The sequence below is a fragment of the Numenius arquata genome, chromosome 28 (assembly GCF_964106895.1).
Source record: "Numenius arquata chromosome 28, bNumArq3.hap1.1, whole genome shotgun sequence".
Classification (NCBI taxonomy): domain Eukaryota; kingdom Metazoa; phylum Chordata; class Aves; order Charadriiformes; family Scolopacidae; genus Numenius; species Numenius arquata.
This window is the reverse complement of record NC_133603.1, coordinates 2,251,820-2,276,702: the sequence shown is the minus strand read 5'-3', so window position 1 is coordinate 2,276,702 and position 24,883 is coordinate 2,251,820. Positions and strand designations below refer to the sequence as shown.

The 24,883-nt window shown below is 56.0% G+C and overlaps 3 protein-coding genes across 3 annotated transcripts; all 3 read left to right on the top strand.

Annotated features, from left to right (window-relative positions):
• The first annotated feature begins 3,693 nt into the window (after positions 1–3,693).
• On the top strand, positions 3,694–7,384 carry LOC141476108 (C-type lectin domain family 2 member D-like). The gene is made up of 6 exons (XM_074164710.1): positions 3,694–3,759; positions 4,183–4,342; positions 4,802–4,897; positions 4,997–5,181; positions 5,482–5,582; positions 5,762–7,384. Exons 1-6 carry the CDS (start codon positions 3,694–3,696, stop codon positions 5,883–5,885), a joined length of 732 nt encoding a protein of 243 aa, XP_074020811.1. The 3' UTR covers positions 5,886–7,384.
• A 6,308-nt stretch (positions 7,385–13,692) lies between these two features.
• Positions 13,693–17,604, top strand: LOC141476107 (zinc finger protein RFP-like). Its single transcript, XM_074164709.1, has 7 exons — positions 13,693–14,103; positions 15,031–15,126; positions 15,357–15,532; positions 16,380–16,495; positions 16,806–16,835; positions 17,087–17,355; positions 17,443–17,604. Exons 1-7 carry the CDS (start codon positions 13,693–13,695, stop codon positions 17,602–17,604), a joined length of 1,260 nt encoding a protein of 419 aa, XP_074020810.1.
• Positions 17,605–18,812: 1,208 nt separating this feature from the next.
• Positions 18,813–23,906, top strand: LOC141476196 (zinc finger protein RFP-like). Its single transcript, XM_074164807.1, has 3 exons — positions 18,813–19,265; positions 22,988–23,083; positions 23,315–23,906. The coding sequence occupies exons 1-3, from the start codon at positions 18,846–18,848 to the stop codon at positions 23,492–23,494; spliced, it is 696 nt and encodes a 231-aa protein (XP_074020908.1). The 5' UTR covers positions 18,813–18,845; the 3' UTR covers positions 23,495–23,906.
• Positions 23,907–24,883: the final 977 nt, after the last annotated feature.

The following is a 24,883-nucleotide window of genomic DNA, read 5'->3' as shown; positions in this document are numbered from 1 at the left end:
AACCAGAGAGCTGCCGGGTGAGGCATAAAGTCAACCCAAATTTGCGGGACCCGGGGGAAAGGGAAAGGTGGCGGTGGGAGATCGCGACCCCCAACTCGAGGGGAGACCGAACTGGGCACCGAATTGCACTCCTCCCCCCACCGTCCTGGAGCCTGGGCACATCGATTCATAGGATCATAGGAGGGTTGGAGTCGGAAGGGACCTTAAAGATCATCGAGTTCCAACCCCCCAGTCCAACCTCCAACTAAAGGACCTCGGAGCTTTAAATGAAAGCGAGAGACTGTACTAACCGAGAGAACTCGTTAAGATAAGGTACTAACCACTAATGACAATTAAGGGGGCGTATTTCTGTGCTCGGAAGGGCAGGAATATCCCTCAGGGTTTAGAAGGCGGGGTGCTGGCTTTGTGGATCCCCCCCGAGCACCCACCTCTGCAGAAATGAACTCAAGAGAGAAAACCTCTGCTCTGGGTGTCTATTGGCGTCTGCACAGCGGGTAAAGGACCCCGCTTTGGGACAAGAGTTTCCGGCCACCCAGGGGGGACTGCGGTGACAGCCTGGCCCCGATGGTCCCGCCGCCCCCCCCCCACGGGGAGCAGCGACCCGACTGGACTCCAGCGCGCACCCCCCTTTGGATGGGGGGCTCCATCGGCTCCTCTCCTGCAGCCGGGCGGGGAGCGACACAGCGCTGCGACGCCACCGAAGAGGGGGATTTTCGTGGCGAAAACGAGGAAGAGAGGGGTCGGGGCGGCATCTCCCGGGCAGCAGAGAGAGTTTTACACACGAAGGCAGCCGTCCCTCCTTGGAGTCGTTTGAGTCGTGCACACCTTGGGTTGGGTTGGGTTCGCTCTCAACAATTTGCTAAAGGCCGGGAGACGCCCCCGGGTTTAGTGTGTGTAGAGACGTTGGGGGATCTTCTTGGGGACCCAGATGGGCGCTGCTGCTTCCCGGGAGACACCCCCTCGCTCTCCTCTAGGATGCCCCCTGAACCATTGGAAGAAGTTCGGAGGGGATGCCAGGACCAAAAAGACATTAATACAAAATTAGACTCAACGGTGGCCGCGAGAGAAATTGGCAGAGGGTGAAAATTGGCCTGAAACCCGATCTTTCCAATACGATACTTCCTTGGAATTGGTGTTGTTTCGTCGGAGAACTGAAAAACGGGATGAAATACCTTCTGTGGATATTTTCTTTTCTTCAGGAAATGATCGGGATGTTCGGAAAAACAAACCTGTGGTCCGGTGGATTGTGACCATCGAAACGGAAGAGAAGCGTTAAGTGAGAGAGAGAGTAAAGGCGAAAATCTTGTTGAAACGGTTATAAATCCCAAGAAGCGGGATTGGCAGATTTGATATCGGCGTCTGCAGAGCGGGAAAAGGAGCCCGCTTTGGGACAACAGCCCCTCCCGGTCCCTCGGGGCAGCTCTTTGAGCGATGGAGGCAGCAGCCCCCCTAACCCCCCCGGGCGGCACCGATTCCCAGCCCCCCCTTCCCTCGGGGCAGCTCTTTGGGTCGCTCCCGGCAGCGCCCAGCCCTGGGTTCAGCTCCCATCGCCGCCCCACAACCCCCCTTCCCCTCGCTGCTCCCCGACGCCTCGCCCCGGGGCTCCCCCACGCCAACCCCCCCCCTCCCGCCGGGGCCAAACCCAGCCTTTTTCTCCTCAAAAAACCCCCAACCCCTAGCCCTAAGGGATCTTAAAAAAAACCCGACAGAAGGGATGGGCAGAGCTGGGTTCTCCTGGTGAGGGATATGAGTTGATTAGCGTCAATAGGCAAGTTTTAATTAGGAAAAAAATGACTTGGGGTTATAAAAGAGCGGGTTATAACATGATGACTTCGGGTTACGAACCATCCATCCCCCCGGCTGCGCCCCGTTCATCTTCCTCCCGCTTCCTGCGCCTCGCAGCCAGCCCCGCCCTGCGGCACCAGTTGAGGTAGTCTCCCTTAATGGGGTGTACTATAATTAGTCCGACTGCCTTGGCAAGATTGGGGTGACAAGAGAGGACTGGGGTGGCAAGAAAAGACTGGGGTGACTTCAGAGGACTGGGGTGACAGGAGAAGACTGAGGTGACAAGAAAAGTCTAGAGTGACAGCAGAGGACTGCTTTGACAAGACCCCATTAAAAATACCGTAAGGAGGAGCGCTAAAACCAGCTGGAAAATGCCCCCCGGTCCTCAAGTGCCCGCGATCGCTCACCGCCAAGCCCCGCTGCAGCAGGCGGCAGCCGAGGAGGCCGTTCTTCCTCCTGAATCCTCCCTCCCTGAGCTCCCACCCAGGGAGGGACCGGCCGCGGGGAGCAGGGTCCAGCCCCAGGGATGCGACGGGCAGAGGAAAGAACTTTGCACTATCCAGGGACAACATTTAGTTGTGTGCATAAGAATGTCCCGGCCAAAGTGAGGCACCTGGAGGAGGCTTAACAGGAGTTTTCATCAGAGAACCATAGTCGCGTTTCTGAGTGAAGGGACCCGCAAAGCCCCTGGAGTCCAGCCCCCTGCCCCGGGCAGGGACATCTCCAAGCAGAGCAGGTCGCCCAGAGCCCCGTCCCACCTGGCCGGGGATGTTTCCAGGGACGGGCCATCTCCCCCCTCTGCGGGCAACCTGGGCCGGGGTCTCCCCACCCCCAGCGGAAAAACACTTCTTCCTCAGCCCCACTCCCAATCTCAGCCCGTTTTAGCACTTTGGGGCTTCCAGCCGCCAAAGCACGTCACTAATGGCCAACTCCCGCCCTGACAGTGACCAGTGACCGCTGAACCCGGCAAGGAAACCTCTTTTCCCCTTCTCGGGGGCTCCCCATAGCCCGTGCCCGGACGCGCTGCCCCGGGGGGGGGGGGGGGGGGGTCCCACAAAGTGCGAAGGGAGGGGGATTAAAGGGGAGGGGAGTGGGGGTGGGGGGTGTCTCTAAAGGTAGCGCTTCGATTGGCTGCCTCCCCCGCCAGTCCTCCTCCTGACTGGGCGGAGCGGTGGGCGGGGCTTGCACAGGGTATAAATACCGGGGACGGGGGGGAGGGCGTGTGTGGGGTTGCTCGGTCCATCCGTGGGGCAGGTAAGGTCTGTCCGCGGGCGCTGCTGGGGCCCGGCCCCTGGGTGCGGGGCTGTGGGGAAGGGATCCCGTCGAACTAGCGCTCCCCGTGCCCCCCCGCCATTGCCCGCCTCCCTCTCTCCCTTCGGGGCCGGGGGGGCAGCGGCCCCCTCCCCCTGCCCGCTGTGCCCTCGGTGGGTTTTGGGCTCTGCGGGGTCCGGAGGAGCCTGTGTCCGGCTGCGGGGGGGCCCCAACACCTGTAGGGCCCCGCTACTGCCCGGAGCTCTGCCTCTGGCCCCGGGGCTCCCTCGGGCTGCGCTGGCTTCCTGGGAGGGGCTGGTCCCGCCGGGGCTTTCCCGGGCGGGGGGGGATCAGCTCCGGGACCCCCCTGCACAGTCCCGGTCTCTCTGCCGGCGCTGGGGCTCCCGTGCTCTGACTCGGGAGGAGAGGGGGACGTTGCGCGGAGGAGCCGGTTCTGTATTTGCCGGCAGGGAGCCGGCTTCTCATTCATAAACCACCGGAGTTGTTTGTTTCCCGTGGCGGAGCGGGGGGGCGGGCTGGGGGAGCTGCTTTGCCCAGCCCTTGGCGGAGCCCTGGAGGGAGCAGCCCGGTGCCCTTGTGCAGACTGAGCCTCTCTGCCCGCTCTCCCGGGCCGGGCTTTGGCATTTCCCTGCCGGGATGGAGAGCCGGTGCTCCAGCAGCTGCTGGGAGCTGGGGTTTCTGCCTTGGCTGGTGGAGCCCGGGGTGCGGGGCTGGGCTAGAGGAGTTGGACTGGAGTGAAATGGAAAAAGGTGTGTCTGTGCCTCCCTCCTTTTCCCTCCCTCTCTTCTTTATCTGCCTCCCTCATCTGCCTCACGTGGTGTCACGGTGTTTTGTGGGGAGGGTGGTGGCTGGTGGCCAATCGCTGAGCTCCCTGAGGCTGTGTTTGTCTCCCCAGTTGCTGGGACCAGCCTGCAGCGTCCCCGGTGTGAGCAGGGGCAGGGCTGCGCAGGCATCGACTTCCTGAGCTGTGATGAAATGCGTCCTCCAGGCTGCTCTGCGGAAGCTGGGCCTGGTGCCAGCAACCAGAATTAGTCACTGAATCCCACACTCTGCAGCGATAAGAGCAGCGGTGGAAAAGCCGGTTCAAGCCAGGCTTGAAACTGCCAAGATGCTGCTACTCTTGAGCAAAGTGATTTCCCTTTCCAGGGTGCCATGGGGGAGAAGAACAGTTTCCACTCCAGCGATGGGAGCATGGAGGTGCCCCTGAGTCTCCCTGAGGGAGGAGTGTCCCCCCACCCAGGGGTGCTTGGGGCTGCAGGCAGAAGAATGCCCATAAGATTTAGGGGTGAGTGCAGGGCCCCGCCGTGTGGCCTGTGGGGAGGGGACAGTGTCCTCAGGGCAGTGTCACCCCGTGCGGACTGGGGCTGGCAAGTGTGAGGCTTCTTCCAGCTGTCTGGAAATTTCTTTGTATTCTACTGGGTCCTCGTTGCAAGGGGAGGGGGGGCATAGCAGCCCCCCCATCTCTGTCTGGCAGCTCTCGTGCTGCGGGCTGTCCCCCCCCCGTGTGTGGAGTGACAGCCTTGTCCCTGCTCTGTGTGACTGTCCCTTGCTGCCAGCTGGGAATGGCCCCATGGCAGTTCCTGTGCCCAGGGAGGGGACTGAGAAGCTGCAGCTGAGTGTGTGTGGGGGGGGTAAAAGGGTCTGGGGGTCCCTTCTGTGTTCCCTGGGCAGGTGGTGGGGGGGGTGGCAGGGATGGGATGGAGACAGCACCGTCCTCACCCCGAGTGGCTCATTCCCCCTCCAGGCAAGTGGCACAGGCTCCATCCACTTTGGTTCCTGGTGCTGGCCGTGCTGGTGGCTCTGGTCCTGGCTCTGGCCGCGGCTGTTGCTGTACTCTCAGGTAATGGAGGAGCAGCTGCCTCCTTCCCTGCCCCACGCAGCTGTGTCCCCTGGTCCCTGTGGAGCCCAATCCTCTGCCCTTCTGTCCTTCCCTCTCCAGCAGGAAGACATGGAGGGGATCCAGCTGTGCCTGTGGCTCCGGTGCTGGCGTGTCCTGATGGCTGGGTCGGGTACCGCAATGTCTGCTACTACCTCTCGAGGGACCAGGGGAGCTGGGAGTGGAGCCAGGAGCAGTGCTCCTCGCGTGGGGCCTCGCTGGCCGTGCTGAGGAGGGAGTGGGAAATGGTGAGTGAGGGGCTGTTGCGGATGCGTGAGGGTTTGGGTGGATTCCTGTGTTGGGTGCAGAGCCTGGGGTGGGAGCAGAGCTGTGTCAGAGCAGGACCAAGAGCGCTGGCCTGGATGGTAAGCTCCTGGAGCTTGTTGGAGCAGGTGTGGGGTGGGAGCTGCTGCCAACGCAGGGCCAGTGGTAGCCGTGTGGGGCCAGGGCTGCCTGCAAGGCTGGTGGGACCAGTGTGAGGCTGGGACAGGGACTGGTGTGGGGCTGGCAGCATCTCCTGACTGTTGGCTTCTCTTTTTCCTGCCCAGGAGTTTCTCTTACGCCTGAAGGGCAACATCGATTACTGGATTGGGCTGCGGAGACAGGGCGAGCGCCTGGAGTGGGTGGACGGCAGCAGCTTCAACCAGACGTGAGTCCCGTTGGGAGCTGGGGCTGTGGGGAGACCATCCTGCGGTGGGACGGGCAGGGTCCTGGTGGGAGGTGTCTGCTGGGGCTGTCCCTTTGCAGGCAGCCCTTGTCCCCTCCTGCTGCTCGAGGGGAGAACCGTGACCCCCACGGTACCAGTGGTTTCTGTGCTGCTTGTTGCAGGATCCCAGTGGTGGGCAAAGAACCTTGTCTGTTCCTGAATGACCACGATCTCCTGAGTGCCCGCTGCTCCCAGCCATGGCCTTATCTCTGCAGCAAGCCCCAAGAGCTGATGGGAACCACTTGACAGAGGTGCTGGAGAAAGGTCTTTCCCCCAGGCTTGGGACTGTGTGGGGTTTAGGGGGCAAGGGTTGGTAGTGGGGGGGGTGGCTTCCTAGAGTCATGGAATGGTTTGGGTTGGAAGGGCAGGGACACCTCCCACCAGGCCAGGTTGCTCAAAGCCCCTTCCAACCTGGCCTTGACCACCTTCAGGGATGGGGCAGCCACAGCTTCTCTGGGCGCAACCTGGGCCAGTGTCTCACCAGCCTCATCACGGAGAATTTCTCCCTTGTTTTCAATCTAGATCTCCCCTCTTCCAGTTTAAAGCCATTACCCCTTGTCCTCTTGATCCGTGCCCTTGTTAAAAGTCCCTCCCCATCTCTCCTGTAGCCCCTTTAGGGCCTGCGAGGGGCTCTAAGGTCTCCCCGGAGCCTTCTCTTCTCCAGGCAGAGCAACCTGTGCTGGTTTGGGCTGGGGCAGAGCTAATTTTCTTCCGGGGCTGGGTCGGGGCTGGTTTGGATTTGTGCTGGAAACGGTGTTGGTAACACAGGGCTGTTTTGGTTACTGCTGAGCAGGGCTCACGGCGAGTCAAGGCCTCTTCTGCTCCTCACACCGCCCTGCCAGAGAGCAGGCTGGGGGGACAGCTGACCCCAACTGACCAAGGGGACACTCTGTACCGTGCTACGTCATGCTTGGCATATGAAGCCTGGAGAAGAAGGGAGGGGACGTTCGGAATTTCTGCTTTTGTCTTCCCAAGTCACTGTGGCGCTGATGGAACCCCTGCTTTCCTGGAGATGGTTGAACCATCCTGGAGATGGCCTACCCATGGGAAGTAGTGAATGAATTCCATGTTTTCCTCTTTCTGCATGGTCCTGGTTGGGGTTAACCATGACAACCCCCAACTCTCTCAGCCTGGCCTCACAGCAGAGGGGCTCCAGCCCTCGCGGCATCTCTGTGGCCTCCTCTGGCCCCTCTCCAATGGGTCCGTGTCCTTCTGATGTTGGTGGCCCCGGAGCTGGAGGCAGCACTGCAGGGAGGTCTCCCCAGAGAGCGTGGGAAGCAGCAGAGCGTAGAAGGGTCGCCGCTGTGGGGAGTAGCAGACAGGATGGGGGCCCAAGAGTGACCAAGGGGGTGTTCCATCCCATCTGCCCCACGCTCGGTATAAAAGCTGAGGCATCAAAGGGTCAGGCCTCTTTCTCCAATGGCCGATGTCCGAGGAGGACCCTGTGTCCTGGGTCTGGCAGGGATAGGGTTAATTCTCCCCAGGACCTAGCAGGGACACAGGTATCCCATCCCATGGGAGCCATGCCCAGGGGGTAACAGGAGCTGGCCAGGGAAGGGGAGGGGCAGGAATTCGGGGGGGGGGGAAGGGGAAGTCATGTGCCGGGGGAGTTGAGCGGTTGAGGCGTCCCCTGTGCGGTCGGCAAGCGGTGGTATCTGTACTCCTGGTTGTATATTCCTCTGTCGGTGTTATTACTGTTGTTGTTTCTTGCTCCCCTTGCTGTTCTGTTAAATTGCCTTTGTCTCAACCCACGAGTTTTTGACTTTTTCTTCTGATTCTCCCCTCCCGGCCGCACTGGCGGGGGGGGGCCTGATCTGAGCGAGTGGCTGCCACGGGGTCCTTTGTTGCCATCTGAGGCCAAACCACGACACCCTGTCTGTTTGTCTGCCTTTGACCGGATCTGTGCGTTCCTGACTCCAGATCTGGAATCCAGTTCCCATCCACGGCAGAGTCCAGTCTGGAACTTCCCCAGTGCCTGCAGGTGACATCATCCTGGGAGCTTGGTCCAACTTTGTATCTATTTCATTATTTCTATTTTATTTTGTTCAAGTAGTTTAGTTTGTTCTCAACTTGCAGATCTCTTTCTCTCTCCCCCTTCTCTCCTCGGAGGGAGAGACTGGGGAGAATGTCTGTCATCTCGTCACTGGTCAATCCATCCCAAAGCAGGACACATAAAAACCTGCTTTTGTTCTGTGATGATGGAGCTGGAGCAGCTGCTCCCAGAGGAGCTGGGCACAGAAAGCTCGGTGCAGGTCCCTGGCCCTGTGCAGGGCCGAGGGGCTACAGAACCAGGGGCTGAAGTGGCCCGTGTGTGGCTCCTGTGGGAGTTAGAGTCTGAGTCACCCTGAAACTGTTTTGTGCCTGGCCGCGGGGGTGGGAGTCCCCGGGGTCCTTCTCGGCACGGGAATGGTTGGGGGAGAAGCCGGGGATCCTTAGTCCTTCTCTGGGCACTGCTGGGATTGCGGGAATCGGGGGGATCTCTATCCCTGTCCGTCTGGTTGGGGGGAAACCGGGGGCTGCGGCCCAGCCCTACCTGTCCCCGCACACAAACACACTCCTCCGACCTCAGCTTCGACCTCACCTCCGGCTCCTGCTCCTCCGCCCCCGGAAGGACTCGCCTTTAATCCCGCCCCGCCAGAGCCTGACCAATCAGCGCGAGGAGTCGCGGGAGACGCAGTTAATTGGAGCTGCCTTTAACAGAGCCCACCCCCCCCTCCTCCCTTTCCACTTTGTGGGACCCCCCCCGGGGCAGCGCGTCCGGGCACGGGCTATGGGGAGCCCCCGAGAAGGGGAAAAGAGGTTTCCTTGCCGGGTTCAGCGGTCACTGGTCACTGTCAGGGCGGGAGTTGGCCATTAGTGACGTGCTTTGGCGGCTGGAAGCCCCAAAGTGCTAAAACGGGCTGAGATTGGGAGTGGGGCTGAGGAAGAAGTGTTTTTCCGCTGGGGGTGGGGAGACCCCGGCCCAGGTTGCCCGGAGAGGGGGGAGATGGCCCGTCCCTGGAAACACCCCCGGGCAGGTTGGACGGGCCTCTGGGCGACCTGCTCTGCTTGGAGATGTCCCTGCCCGGGGCAGGGGGCTGGACTCCAGGGGCTTTGCGGGTCCCTTCACTCAGAAACAAGACTATGGTTCTCCATAAAACCCCCTGGGAAACCGCCTCCAGGTGCCTCACTTTGGCCGGGACATTCTTATGCACATAAATAAATCTTTTCCCTGGATAAGGCAAACTTCTTTCCTCTGCCCGTCGCATCCCTGGGGCTGGACCCTGCTCCCCGCGGCCGGTCCCTCCCTGGGTGGGAGCTCAGGGAGGGAGGATTCAGGAGGAAGAACGGCCTCCTCGGCTGCCGCCTGCTGCAGCGGGGCTTGGCGGTGGGCGATCGCGGGCACTTGAGGACCGGGGGGCATTTTCCAGCCCGTTTTAGCGCTCCTCCTTACGGTATTTTTAATGGGGTCTTGTTAAAGCAGTCCTCTGCTGTCACTCCAGTCTTCTCCTGTCACCCCAGTCCTCTCTTGTCACCCCAGTCCTCTCTACCCATCCCAGTCCTCTGAAGTCACTCTACTCTTTTCTTGTCACCCCAATCTTGCCAAGGCAGTCGGACTAATTATAGTACACCCCATTAAGGGAGACTACCTCAACTGGTGCCGCAGGGCGGGGCTGGCTGCGAGGCGCAGGAAGCGAGAGGAAGATGAACGGGGCGCAGCCGGGGGGATGGATGGTTCGTAACCCGAAGTCATCATGTTATAACCCGCTCTTTTATAACCCCAAGTCATTTTTTTCCTCATTAAAACTTGCCTATTGACGCTAATCAACTCATATCCCTCACCAGGAGAACCCAGCTCTGCCCATCCCTTCTGTCGGGTTTTTTTAAGATCCCTTAGGGCTAGGGGTTGGGGGTTTCTTTGAGGAGAAAAAGGCTGGGTTTGGCCCCGGCGGGGGGGGGGGGGGTGGTTGGCGTGGGGGAGCCCCGGGGCGAGGCGTCGGGGAGCAGCGAGGGGAAGGGGGGTTGTGGGGCGGCGATGGGAGCTGAACCCAGGGCTGGGCGCTGCCGGGAGCGACCCAAAGAGCTGCCCCGAGGGAAGGGGGGGCTGGGAATCGGTGTCGCCCGGGGGGGTTAGGGGGGCTGCTGCCTCCATCGCTCAAAGAGCTGCCCCGAGGGACCGGGAGGGGCTGTTGTCCCAAAGCGGGCTCCTTTTCCCGCTCTGCAGACGCCGATATCAAATCTGCCAATCCCGCTTCTTGGGATTTACAACTGGTCTAACAAGCATCTTCGCCTTTACTCTCTCTCTCACTTAACGCTTCTCTTCCGTTTCGATGGTCACAATCCACCGGACCACAGGTTTGTTTTCCGAACATCCCAATCATTTCCTGAAGCAAAGAAAATATCCACAGAAGGTATTTCATCCCGTGTTCCAGTTCTCCGACGAAACAACATCAATTCCAATGAAGAATTGTATTGGAAAGATCGGGTTTCAGGCCAATTTTCACCCTCTGCCAATTTCTCTCGCGGCCACCGTTGAGTCTAATTTTGTATTAATGTCTTTTTGGTCCTGGCATCCCCTCCGAACTTCTTCCAATGGTTCAGGGGGCATCCTAGAGGAGAGCGACGGGGTGTCTCCCGGGAAGCAGCAGCGCCCATCTGGGTCCCGAAGAAGATCCCCCAACGTCTCTACACACACTAAACCCGGGGGCGTCTCCCGGCCTTTAGCAAATTGTTGAGAGCGAACCCAACCCAACCCAAGGTGTGCACGACTCAAACGACTCCAAGGAGGGACGGCTGCCTTCGTGTGTAAAACTCTCTCTGCTGCCCGGGAGATGTCGCCCCGACCCCTCTCTTCCTCGTCTTCGCCAAGAAAATCCCCCTCTTCGGTGGCGTCGCAGCGCTGTGTCGCTCCCCGCCCGGCTGCAGGAGAGGAGCCGATGGAGCCCCCCATCCAAAGAGGGGTGCGCGCTGGAGTCCAGTCGGGTCGCTGCTCCCCGTGGGGGGGGCGGCGGGACCATCGGGGCCAGGCTGTCACCGCGGTCCCCCCTGGGTGGCCGGAAACTCTTGTCCCAAAGCGGGGTCCTTTACCCGCTGTGCACACGCCAATAGACACCCAGAGCAGAGGTTTCCTCTCTTGAGTTCATTTCTGCAGAGGTGGGTGCTCGGGGGGGATCCACAAAGCCAGCACCCCGCCTTCTAAACCCTGAGGGATATTCCTGCCCTTCCGAGCACAGAAATACGCCCCCTTAATTGTGATTAGTGGTTAGTACCTTATCTTAACGATTTCTCTCGGTTAGTACAGTCTCTCGCTTTCATTTAAAGCTCCGAGGTCCTTTAATTGGAGGTGGGACTGGGGGGTTGGAACTCGATGATCTTTAAGGTCCCTTCCGACTCCAACCCTCCTATGATCCTATGAATCGATGTGCCCAGGCTCCAGGACGGTGGTGGGAGGAGTGCAATTCGGTGCCCAGTTCGGTCTCCCCTCGAGTTGGGGGTCGCGATCTCCCACCGCCACCTTTCCCTTTCCCCCGGGTCCCGCAAATTCGGGTTGACTTTATGCCTCACCCGGCAGCTCTCTGGTTTCCCGCGGGTTTCGGCGCCTCCTGCGGTGGGATGTTCCTTCTTATCGGCCTCCTCTTCTTCTCCGAGGGGCTATTCATTAGCGGGGCATTTCTTGCTTCTCCCCAGGGTCTGATTTCACAGGGTCTTGTGACCTTGTACAGCTCTTTATTTGACTTAACGCGAGATTCTCCCTTCTACCATATGTTTTAGCTTCTGAAAAGTACATTCTGCCTTCTGAAGGGACATGAGTGGGAGGCGGCGATTAGAGCTGCGCCGAGGGCTGGCCCCTGCCCGTGTCACCGCAAGAGCTGCCCCGAGCGAGGGGCGAAGCGGGGGGCACTAAAAGAGCTGCCCCGAGGGACGGCCGCCGCTGCGGGTCACTGGAACCCGCACCCGGGGGGCGGGCGAGGCGCGGCCCGGCTCGACACCCCCGGGGAAGGCAAGAGGCGCCTTGGAGCGGGGTGCAGAGAGCACAAAGACACAAGTGCGTCCCAGGAGAGTTCAAGGGCCCTTGACAGCTTCACACAAGGGTTTCGCTAACGAGCCGAAATTAACCATCCACAGGCGACACCGCCCGGCCGTTCCCAGAAACGCTCCCAGCTCCTCTTCGGAGCTCGGGTCAGGTATTGGACACGTTGCCTCTTCCCGCTCTATTCCCAGGCTCCCTTCTCCCTGCGGAATCGTAAAGCCCAGAGAAACAACGCTCTGCGGCACCTTGGAGCCTTTTCCTGAGATACTCCACATCCAGCTGCTCCGAGAAAATTCAAAAGGCCAATTGTGTAATGCACGCAATCGGGTTTTGTCTCTGTCCCCGGGAGAACGTCACCCACGCACTGTAACCAGGTTACTGTCACATTTCCTTTCTGCCAACACTCTAATTCTTTAGCCAGCTGATTGCCAAAAATCGTGGGACTATTTTTAAATCCTTGCGGTAACACGGTCCCTCCCGTAGTGGGATTTCCCACTCAAAGGTAAACAGCTTCTGACTTTCTTCTGCTGGTGGAATGCAAAAGAAAGCATCCTTTAAATCCAATACAGGAAACCCTTGATCTGTTTCTTTTCTGGTGGTCAGCAAAGTATATGGATGAGCCACCACTGGGGGTCCATCTCCTACAATTAGATTTATAGCTCGCAAAGCTTGGACCAATCTCTACTCATTGGGATGTGGGAAAATGGGAGTATTATATTCTGACTGACATTCCCGCAAGAGTCTGTGTTTAAGGAACTTTTCTATCAATGGTTCTGGTCCCCTTTTTCTTCTAATTTTATTGGATACTGTTTTGGTCTTACTGGTCGTGCATTTGGCTTTAAGGCAATGTTTACCGGTCCCGCTGCATATGAGAGAACCTTGCAGTGATGAACTACTTCTTGTTATCCCATCCTTAACCCTATCAGCTTGGGGACTAACCATTCCCTCACACAGGAAGAAGCTCAGTAATTAACTCTTTCCTCTCACAGTCAGAAGGTCAGTAGGAAACAGACAACATTTTAGTCCGCACCTGGTTATAAACAAAGCAGAGGCCTGTCTCTCGTGACCTAATGAGAGGCAGGGAAGGATGTTAGAGTCCTCCCAAACAGCCCTACAGAGGCTTGACTGAGGCCACAGGGGGTTGGAAGGAGGGCTCTCCATCTCTCTATTTAATTAATGATGAATTCCGACACTGGGGGCAAGCCAGGAAGTCATTCCAGTGGCAGGCAAGGAGGAGGGAAGAAACAAGAAGAGCCAGCAGATCCATACCTGGCTCCAAACGAGAAAAGGAAGGAAAAGCATCAGTCCAGACTCTCAGCTCTGTCACCGCAGCTCAGAGAAACCCACTGGGACCTTGGAGGGTCTTGGAGGCACCAGCAATCTCCAGGGACACGGGAGCATCTGCGATCCAGAGCAGTGTCTGCAGGGTGTTAGTCTGATGGCCCACCTTACCCCAAGGGCAAAGCTGATGTCCCAGGGGTCAGGAGCGGCAGAAATTTGTTCTGACAGCCAGGAAGGCCCTGCCCTGCAGTGAATTGTACATTTGAAACCTTCAGGTCACCCAAGAGAGGCTGGAGTCCTCCCAAACAGCCCTACAGAGGCTCTCCTGAAGGCTGCTGAGGTCTTTTGAAGCCCTGGACAGGTCTTGTCCTCTCTGCTATCTCAGAGGCATTTTCAGCCACTGCTTGTCTCCCACCCCCAGCTGCAACACAACCTCTCTGAGGTGCCACCAGGGTGTGAAACTCCTCTTCCAGCTCCTGTTGAGTCACCAAATCCACTGGACTCCACTGATTGGAAGTGGCTTTGGAGACTGAAAAATCCCAGTGCTTCCAGGAAAGGATGAAAATTGGACGGGCATCTCCAATTCCCTTCCTCCTCAGCTGTCGAATTGCTAGTTTCCAGAGTAATATAAGTTGATATATTACGTAAAGCCCTGCTGGAAAGGGGCTGGGTCTCAGTTTAACCAATGGTGTAAAATCAGGAAATGTCTCACCTTCCTGTTCCTTCAAAACTTGCAGATTGAAGCCACCAGGGTGGCTCTTCATGGCAACCAGAACGCCTGTAGAAATCCTCCTGGATGAAGCCTGCTGCTCCATCTGCCTGGAAATATTCCAGGACCCTGTGTTCATCCACTGCGGGCACAGCTTGTGTATCACTCGGACCTGGGAAGGACTGACCACCAACTTCTCCTGCCCCCAGTGCAGGCAGACGGTGTCCCAGAAGAGCCTCCGCCCCAACAGGGAGTTGGCCAACATCAGTGAAGCAGCCAAGAGCTTGAACCTGCAAGTGGTCAGAGAGGTGGAAGGGGGGAAAAACATGTGCAAGGAGCACCAGGAACCCCTGAAGCTCTTTTGTGAAGATGACAAAAAGCTTATCTGTGTGGTGTGCGACAGGTCCAAGGTGCACCGTAACCATTTTGTTGTTCCCATGGACGAGGCTGCCCAGGAGTACAAGGTGAGGGGGTTATAGAAGTGTTGAGATACAAAGGGCCAGAATCTCCTGGTGTTGCTACTCTTGGTGGGTGGAGATCCCTGTAGAGCCTTTGGCCTGTGGGATAAACCCCCTGTGGACTCACCCATCCTTGTCTCTTGCTACCAACTCTTGAGGTGGCATTGCCTGTCCTGAGGAAGAGGTGGATGTAGGAGCACCACACTCTTGAGGACCAAGGCGTCCTCTCCCCCAGGGTTCAGGCACGAGCAGGGGCTTAGGCAAGGGTAAGAAACAGAGGTGTAGGATTTCTCCCCACCAAAATCCCTCTGCAAAACTCTGTAAATGGCTCTCTCCTCTGGGGTGTGGGTCCTTATCAAGGTCAGCTCTGCTGAAGGTCAGTAGGAAAGGAGAGAAAGAGATCCTCAGCCCTTCTCCCACCCCACAGCTCCCTGAAAGCACCTTGACCTTTGTCAAAACAGAAAAAAAAAAAAAAAAGGAAAAAAGAAAAAGAGGGAGGTAAATCGCCTTGAAACAGTCATGGGGGTCACAAAACTTTGCCAACACTTACCCCAAGAGCCATCAAGAGTTCCACTCTTTTCAGTGGTTGCCAGTGAGAGAACGAGGGGCAACGGGCACAAGTTGGAACATAGGAGATTCCACTCAAATATGAGAAAAAACTTCTTCACAGTGAGGGTGACAGAACCCTGGAACAGGCTGCCCAGGGAGGCTGTGGAGTGCCCTTCTTTGGAGATTTTCAAGACCCGCCTGGATGCAATCCTGAGTAACATGCTCTAACATGCTCTAGGCAATCCTGCTTCAGCAGGGGAGTTGGACTAGATGATCTTTATAGTCCCTTCCAACTCTAAAAATTCAGTGAAATTCCCTGTTGTTTCTGCTGAGGGTGCCAGACCACGATGCCATTCCACAGGGGACTTCTTTCTTTCCTCTCAGAAACAAATTGAGACCCAGCTGTACCTTCTGAAATCAGAGCAAGAGGCGCTTCAATCTTCCGTGAAGGACAGACAAGACAGAATCGAGGACCACACTGTAGGTGCCCATCAGTTTTCCTGGGCAGAGGGTGGGGGAAGAAAGGAGGAACATCTTCTCCTCCTCTCCCCCAGGGGTGGGTGATGCTCAAGGGGTGTGGGGAAGGGAGAGGGGCTTTGTATCTTCCCCAAAGGCCTCTTTTTGGTGGATCCCAATAAGGCATGGCCGACTCTTGATGCTCTTGTCCTGCTCTCTGCTTTTCTTTCCCCGCTTTGGCTTGCCCTTGGCAGAAGAGGACAGAAGCTGCAAAGCAGAAGGTTATGAGGACATATAGGAAGTTGCATGAGTTCCTGGAGAAAGAGGAGTCCTCTTTTCTGGCCCAGCTGGAGCAGCTGGACACAGAGATAATGAACGCGCATGAAGAAATCCTCCACAGGCTTTTGGAGGAGACAACGAGCCTGGGCATGTTGATTGAGGAGATGGAGAGGACATACCAGCAGCCAGGCTGGGAGCTCCTGAAGGTGAGAGCCCAGGCTTTCCAAACTTGCTGTGAAGGCCCACATTGAGCTTAGTCTCCAGCCCTTGCTTTTCTACCCCAACCCACTCAAAGAGGGCCTTCATTAGAGTGGGACCCTGGTACTCCAAGGGGAGGTATTCCATGTCACTGAGTCTCTTTTTCTCTCTCATCCAGGACATTGGAACCACCTTGAGCAGGTATGTGGTCCTTCTCCTGTCAGCATGTCACCACCACAGAGCAGCTCTGTGGCAGGACACTGGGAGAAAGCACGTAGGGACAGGTTGGCTCTTCTGCAATACAGCCTTTGGACTTGACCGAGGCCACAGGGGGTTGGAAGGAGGGCTCTCCTTAATGAATGATGAATTTGGACAGGGACTGGCAGGAGGCAGGGCTGGGGGCAAGCCAGGAAGGCAGCCCCTGGGGTGGATCCACAGGGTCCATGGCCAGGCATGGATGCTCCTCCCAATCAGCTTGCAAAAGGGCTGGATGCTCCAGGGCTGAGCTTCAGTGGAGCCCCTGGAGCAGGGGTGGGGCTGTGGGGTCCCAGGGGGGTCTGCTCAGGGCTGTTAATTCCCATGCGGACCCTGAGACAACCACCTCAGCCTTTCACAGCTGAAGCAAATCAATGAACATCTCCAAGGGGAATGTGATCCTGCTGTGACATTTGCTGTCTGAGATGTGCGAGATGGGGCAGAGCCATCATCTTCCCTCCAGTAATTCTCCCCCAGGGAATGCTGAGAAAACAGGGAGCAGCAAACTCCAGCCAGGTGTAAATCCATCCCCTCTTCCCTTCCAGGGGCCAGAGGGAAACCCTCTCCCACTCACTCGATATTTCCCCGGAGCTGGAAAAGAAATTCTGTGATTTCACAGAGAAAACCACAGCCATCAAGGAGGCTCTGGAGAAAGTTCCAGGTACCGTGCGCAGGTCCAGAAAGGAAAATGCCATCGTGCTTCTTGGTGGGGAGGGATGGAGTGAAGCCACAGGAAGGAAACGCATCCTGGGTGCTGAATGAGGGGTTATTTCTTTCAAGATCCCACAACGAGGCAGTGAATGAGCAGTGAGCGTTGGTCTGATGTTCCCTGCCTGTCCTCCTCTTCTCCTCTGCCTCCTCAAGTTTCTTGACATTCCCCCAAGCCTGTTCCTGACTCTCTGGACTTTTGCAGAAACCCACAATCACAACAACTGATCTTTCTGCCTCTCACATTTTTCTCTCCCCTCTAGATTTCCTGGAGTTTGAACTTCCATTGACAAGTAAGTGAACTGAACGCGAGCCCAACCGACCCATCATATGAAATCAAAAAATAGGGTAAAACAAGCTCTGCTGCCCCCAAAGATTGACCTAAAGTGCTCTGCTGCCTCCTTTCCCCCTTCTCCCATCCTGGTCCCACCACCAGGCAATGCCTGGAGGGGTCCCAACTGGGTCAGAGGGATGGGAATGGAGAGAAAAAGCGCTGTGCCCCCCAGATCTGCTGCAATGAGCCTGACTCTCTCTCCACCTCCAGCACAGATGACGCTGGACCCAGAGACGGCCAACACTAGGCTTTATCTCTCGGAAGACTGCAAGCTCGTGTGGTGGGAAGGCTGTGAGCAGGACCTGCCCTCCAACCCCGGGAGGTTCAAAGTCAGCCCATGCATGCTGGGCTCGAGGGGCTTCACATCGGGGTGGCACCGCTGGGACGTGGAGGTCCACAGAGAAGGCTTTTGGGCCATTGGGGTGGTCAAGGAGTCAGTTCCAAGGGACGGTTTGTTGCACCTGAAGCCCGAAGCAGGGGTATGGGCTGTGTGTCATAACCGAAATGGGTATAAGGCTCTGACCTCTCCTGATCTCACCCCCTTGACTGTACGCAGTGTCCCCCAGTGGGTACGAATCTGCTTGGACTGTGAGGAAGGGAGGGTGGTGTTTTTTGATGCCCTGAGCAAAGAACGGATCTTTGCTTTTCTGCCAGCATCTTTCCAAGGGGAGAGAGTCTTCCCGTGGTTCATGGTGATTGGGGATGCTCAACTCAAACTTCTTCCCTAAGGCCCAGGACAAAGAAAAACCCCAAAGCTATCGACATTGTTGGGAAAGAAATCAGGGGCTGAGTTTTGCCCCAATTCCACCAAAGGGACAGGAAAGGGTAGCGGTGTTCAGGTTCCTTTAGTGCAAAACGTGAGCATTTCTGTGCCTTGAAGTGTATTTTGATCTTTTAATTGCTAAATGGCTGTTGCTAGGTGCCTGCAAACTTGCCCTGATGGGGAGTTAAAAGTAAACGTGCAATTTAAGTCATTTCTGCCTTGTGTGTGTGCATTTTTATTTCCTTTGGGTTTTCTTTGGAAGTTGCTTAGGAGAACTGGAGGAAGGAAAAGTCATCCTCCTTCCTCCTGAAAACCCACTGCACAGGGAGACAAGAAACCTGCGTTTTCTGCCCTCTCAAACCCAGAGAGTCTGTGGGAGTAGAGGTTGGGAAAAGTCAGCCACCAGCCAGGAGCTGGATTCCTTTGCAGCTGGGTCCCATCCTGATTCCATGTGCAAAGGGGGAGTCAGAATTGGCCAGAAACACCTGGAAATGGAACTGCTCCTTTTGGTGCTGGCTTAGGGTGAGCCCTGACACACTGGGCTGGACTTATTCCTTGAGAATATACAGCAGAGCCAGGGGTTCAGATGAAGGTCCATCAAGTCCTTGTCCTGTCCCCAAAAGTCGATTCCTGGGAAAGCAGGGCGAGGATGCCTATAGCTCCAGGAGCCCCAGGAACCCAACCTCAATGGGTAATTAAACAATTAAAAGGATACAAAGAGAGGTACGGAGGGATGTTAGAGTCCTCCCAAACAGCCCTACAAAGGCTCTCCTGAAAGCTGCTGAGGTCCTTCTTGAGCCCTATCCAGGTCCTGTCACCCCTGATATCTCAGAGGCTTTTTCAGCCACTGCTTGTCTCCCACCCCCAGCTGCACCACAGCCTCTCTGAGGTGCCACCAGGGCGTGAAACTCCTCTTCCAGCTCCTGTTGAGTCACCAAATCCACCAGACTCCATTGCTTCGAAGGGGCTTTGGAGACTGAAAAATCCTGGTGCCTTCAGGAAAGGGTGAAAATGGGATGGCCGTCTCCAATTGCCTTCCTCCTCACCTGTGGAACTGCTACTTCCTGGAGCAATATAAGTTAATATATTACGTAAAGCCCTGCTGGAAAGGGGCTGGGTCTCAGATTAACCAATGGTGTAGAATCAGGAAGAGAAACCTCTCTCCTTCCTGATCACTTGAGAGCAAAAGGAACTCGGTCGCTCTTCATGGCAGCCGGGACGCCTGTGGAAAGCCCCCAGGATGAAGCCTGCTGCTCCATCTGCCTGGAAATATCCCAGGACCCTGTGTTCATCCACTGCGGGCACAGATTGTGCCAGTCATGCATCACTTGGAACAGGGAAGGACTGACCACCAACTTCTCCTGCCCCCAGTGCAGGGAGACGGGGGCCCAGAAGAGACTCCGCCCCAACAGGGAGTTGGCCAAGGTCAGCGAAGTAGCCAAGGGCCTGAACCTGCAACCAGTCAGAGAGGTGGAAGGAGGGGAGAACTTGTGTGAGAAGCACCAGGAACCCCTGAAGCTCTTCTGCCAAGAGGACCAAAGGCTTATCTGCGTGGTGTGTGACAAGTCCAAAGTGCACCATAACCATTCTGTGGTTCCCATGGAAGAGGCTGCCCAGGAGTACAAGGTGAGGGGGTTATAGAAGTGTTGAGATACAAAGGGCCAGAATCTCCTGGTGTTGCTGCTCTTGATGGGTGGAAATACCCGTACAGCCTTTGGCCTGTGGGATGAACCTCCTGTGGACTCACCCATCCTTGTCTCTTGCTACCAACTCTTGAGGTGGCATTGCCTGTCCTGAGGAAGGGATGGATGTAGGAGCACCACGCTCTTGGGGACCAAGGCGTCCTCTCCCCCAGGGATCAGGCATGAGCAGGGGCTTAGGCAAGGGTAAGAAACAGAGGTGTAGGATTTCTCCCCACCACAATCCCTTGGACACATTCTAACCTCACGATTTGCAGTGCCAGGGGTTTCCTGGCAAGTAGTGTCATTCCTGTGGCAGGGAAGGATGAGGGAAGCAAAAAGAAGAGCCAGCAGATCCATACGTGGCTCCAAGCCTGGTGTCAGCAGCAGGACTTTGGTTTTTTTGACCAGGGGATGCTTACATGCCACCAGGTCTGCTGGAAACAGAGGGGGTACACCTATCTCAAAGGGGGAAAAGGATCTTTGCACAGGAGTCGGCAGGGCTCATGGAAAGGGCCTTAAACTGGATTTGAAGGGGGAAGGGGATGTAACCAGTAGCGGAGACCCGAGGATCATTGATGGGCTAGAAACTATGGATGCACCCAGGAATGGTCAAGTAGAAGCTAAGGCTTCTCCCAGAAAAAAGGTGGGAAGGCACCAGCAGCCCAGCTGAAGTGCTTCTACACTAACACACGCAGCATGGGCAGGGGGACTGGGGGCAGGGCCAACAAGGCTGATATTTGATGGTTGGACTAGATGATCTTAAAGGTCCCTTCCAACCTAGACAATTATGATTCTATGATTCTATGATATCGCAGTAGGACTCTGTTCCAGACCACCCAACCAGGATGTTGAGGCAGATGAAATATTCTATCAGCAGCTGGGAGAGATCTCAAAATCACTAGCCCTTGTCCTGGTGGGAGACTTCAACCTACCTGCTATCAGTTGGGCCCACAATACAGCTGAGAGGGAACAGGCTGGGAGGTTCCTGGAGTGTGTTGGGGAGAACTGCCTGACACAGCTGGGCTGGGAGCTGACTAGGGAAGGAGCCCTGCTGGACCTGCTGTTGGCCAACAGAGAAGCACTGGTAGGAGGTGTGAGGGTTGGAGGCCACCTTGGGCATAGTGAGGATGAAACGATAGAGGTTTCGATTCTCAGAGAAGCAAGGAGGGGGGTCAGCAGAACTGCCACCATGGACTTCCAGAGGGTGGACTCTGGTCTTTTGAGGAGCCTGCTTGACAGAGTCCCTTGGGAGGCAAAGGAGTCCAGGAAGGCCGGATGTTTCTCAAGAAGGAAGTTTTAAAGGCGCAGGAGCAGGCTGTCCCCAGGTGCTGAAAAAGGAGCTGTTGGGGGAAAAAACCAGTCTGGCTGAACAGAGAGATACGGTCACAACTTAGGGGGAAAAGGAGAGTTTATGGTCTTTGGAAGAAGCTGCAGGGCACTCAGGAAAGATACAAAGAGGTTGTAAGGCTCTGTAGGGAGAAAATGAGGAGAGCCAAGGCCCACTAGAAACGAACCTGGCTTTGGATGTTAAGAACAATAGAAAGAGTTTCTATAAATATATTAGTAACAAAAGGAGGCCTCAGGAGAATTTCAATCCTTCAACAGATGAAGGCAGTAACATGGTGACAAAGGATGAGAAAGAAGCTGAGGTACTTCATGCCTTCTTTGCTTCAGTCTTTAGTAGAGTCGGTTGTTCCCTGAGCACCCACCCCCCTGAGCTGGAAGACAGGGGCGAGGAGCAGAATGAAGCCCCTGTAAGCCAAAAGGGAGATGGTGAGGGACCTGCTCCACCACCTGGACACTCATAAGTTTATGGGGCGGGATGGGATCCACCTGAGGGTGCAGAGGGAGCTGGTGGAGGTGCTCACTGAGCCACTTTCCATCACTTACCAGCTGTCCTGGAAACCGGGGAGGTCCAAGGGGACCAGAGGTTGGGAAGTGTGATGCCCATCCAAAAGAAAGGCCAGAAGGAGGATCTGGGGAACTCCAGGCCTGTCAGTCTGACCTCAGTGCCTGGGCAGGCCATGGAACAGATCATGCTGAGTGCCATTCTGAAGGTCAACCAGGCAATGAGGCCCAGTTAACATGGGTTTGTGAAAGGCAGGGCCTGCTTGACAAACCTGATCTCCTTCTATGAGAAGGTGACCCACTTGGTGGATGAGGGAAAGGCTGTGGATGTTGTCTACCTTGACATTAGTAAGGTCTTTGATGCTTTTTCCTACGGTGTTCTCCCGAAATAAACTGGCTGCCGGTGGCTTGGATGGGAGGAGTCGTTGCTAAGTGGAGAACTGGCTGGATGCCAGGCCCAGAGAGTGGTGGTGAATGGAGTTGAATCCAGTTGGTGGGCAGTCACCAGTGGTGTTCCCCAGGGCTGGGTCCTGGGGCCAGTTCTCTTCAATGTCTTTATCAATGATCTGGACGAGGGGATTGAGTGCACCCTCAGTAAGTTCACAGACGACACCGAGTTGGGTGGAGTGTTGATCTGCCTGAGGGTAGGAAGGCTCTACAGAGGGGTCTGGACAGGCTGGATCCACGGGCCCAGGCCACTGGTCAACAAAGGCAAGGGCGGGGTCCTGCCCTTGTGTCACACCAATCCCATGGATGCTCCAGGCTGGGGAAGAGTGGCTGCAGCTGCCCCAAGGAAAAGGACCTGGGGGTGTTGGTCGACTGTTGGCTGAACATGAGCCAGCAGCGTGCCCAAGGGGCCAAGAAGGCCAACAGCATCCTGGCCTGTGTTAGGAACAGTGTGTACAGCAGGACTGGGGCAGTGACTGTCCCCCTGTACTGGGCACTGGTGAGGTCCCATCTCAAGGGCTCGGTCCAGTTTTGGGCCCTTCATGATAGGAAAGACACTGAGGTGCTGGAGCGTGTCCAGAGAAGGGCAACGAAGCTGGTGAGGGGTCTGGAGTCTTGTGAGGAGCGGCTGAGGGAGCTGGGGGTGTTCAGCCTGGAGAAAAGGAGGCTGAGGGGAGACCTTCTCGCTCTCTCCAACTCCCCGGAGGGAAGGTGTAGCCCGGGGGGGGGTCTGTCTCTTCTCCCAAGGAACAGGCGATGGGACAAGGTGAAACAGCCTCAAGTTGCACCACGGGAGGTTCAGATTGGATATTGGGAGAAATTTTTACACTGAAGGGGATATTGAGCATTGGAACAGCCTTCCCAGGGAAGTGATGGAGTCACCACCCCTGGCGGTATTTCAAAGGCGGGTAGACGTTGTTCTTAGAGATATGCTTTAGTGATGTTTTTTTGTCAGTGTTGGGTTGATAGTTGGACTAGATGATCTGAAAGGTCCTTCCAACCCAGACAGTTCTATGCTTCTACTGAGCCCCATGAGGCTTTGTTTATCCAGCAGCCATAAATGACTCTGTCCTCCCGGGTGCGGGTCCCTTATCAAGGTCAGCTCTGCTGAAGGTCAGTAGGAAAGGAGAGAAAGAGATCCTCAGCCCTTCTCCCACCCCACAGCTCCCTGAAAGCACCTTGACCTTCATCAAAATAGAAAGAAAAGAAAAAAAAAAAAAGGAGGAAGGTTAATAACATTGAAACAGTCACGGGGGTCATACAAATGTACCAATGCTGACCCCAAGATCCATCAAGAGTTCCCCTTGCATTTCTGCTGAGGGTGCCAGACCATGATGCCATTCCACAGGGGACTTCTTTCTTTCCTCTCAGAAACAAATTGAGACCCAGCTGCACCTTCTGAAATCAGAGCAAGAGGCGCTTCAATCTTCTGTGAAGGACAGACAAGAGAGAATCAAGGACCACACTGTAGGTGCCCATCAGTTTTCCTGGGCAGAGGGTGGGGGAAGAAAGGAGGAACATCTCCTCTCCCCCAGGGGTGGGTGATGCTCAAGGGGTGTGGGGAAGGGAGAGGGGCTTTGTCTCTTCCCCAAAGGCCTCTTTCTGGTGGGTCCCACTAAGGCATGGCCCACCCTTGACTCTTGATGCTCTTGTCCTGCTCTCTGCTTCCCTTTCCCCGCTTCGGCTTGCCCTTGGCAGGAGAGGACAGAAGCTGCAAAGCAGAAGATTGTGATGACATTTAGGCAGTTGCACGAGATCCTGAAGAAGCAGGAGTCCTCTCTTTTGGCTCAGCTGGACACAGAGATAATGAACGCGCATGAAGAAACCCTTCAGAGGCTTTTGGAGGAGACAACTGAAGAACTGAGGCCTGAACAATAGGCCTCAAACTAAAATTGACCCCTGGATGAACCTCACAACCCAACGATATCTCTAAAATGCATAGCATTAATCGGATATGATATTTAATCAGATATGCAATGTGTTACTCATCTATTTTAGTATCAATAAATATAGTTGTTGAGAGAGATGTGGTCAAAGCCAAGATAGACAGAAAAACTCCCTTGGGTTCCTCCTTAAGCTCTGGATTTGGATGCTGGTAAAGTATTAGGGCAACTGGAGATGGATCTTCCTTAATCACTGGAGTGAACCTTATGCAGTAATGATTAGGTGCATTACCCTGCTTATTCTCTTTGCTGCTTAACGCTAGCGTACAAAACCCAAAAGCCTTAGTTTTAACTAAAAGCATGACCTTCCTTTTGTATTACCTTGAAATAAATAGTAAAATAAGTCAACTCTTTCTTTTGGTGTCCTTTCTGTTGACCCCATCAATCGGCAAAACAAGTGGCCACGGTCACCACGCTGGAGGGACAGGGTGCCATCCCGAGGGACCCGGACAGGCAGGAGAGGTGAGACTGTGCCAACTCCATGAAGTTCAACCAGGCCGAGAGTAAGGTCCTGCCCCTGGGGCAGGTCCCAAGCAGGGACATCTTTGGGGCTATTTATGTTCTCTAATGATGAAGGAGCTCATCCCAAACCTCACGTTACCTCAATAGCGCCTTCTCTGCTCCTTTGCCCAACATGGAGCAGGCTCCCCTCCTCTCCCCTTGTCCCAGCAGGAGCAAAGCTTGGCTTTGCCAGGCTCTCCCCAGGGGCAATGGGCAGCCCAGGTGAAGCAGCAACAGGCATCTGTCCTGGGTTCAGCTGGGATGGGGTTGACTTTGGGGGCTGTCAAGGCCTGGTCTGCTCCTCACACTGTCCCACCAGCGAGTGGGCTGGGGCGGCATCAACAGTTGGGACAAAATCTCTTCCTCTTCCCCTTCTCTCCCCCATCCCAGCTGGGGGCAGTGAGCAAGGGGCTGTGTGGTCCCGGCTGGGGTTAAACCAACTCGGTATCCCAGGGGCACGTCATGTCACTCCTCTGCCTGCCATGGTGTCCCCCAAAAAGCGGCTGTGGCCCCTCCACCCAGCCCAGCCACCGCCATCCATCTGGGGGACTTTGGGGGTGCCAGGATGGAGCAGGCACCAAGCTTCTGTCCTGAGCAGCAAACTGGCAGAAAATGGGAGGTGACAAAGGCCTTTGGTCACCATGTCTGGGCAATGTCCCAAGAGCTGGACACCAGTTAATGAGGGACTGGAACCACAATCCAGCTGATAACCTTCTTTACCTGAGCCGTTTCTGGTGCTATGAAGGGTTTAAGTACTAAGAACAAGTTTTCTCTGTTATGGCCTTGCAGAGGCAGCACGGGAGCGAGCGTGTCCTTTGCAACC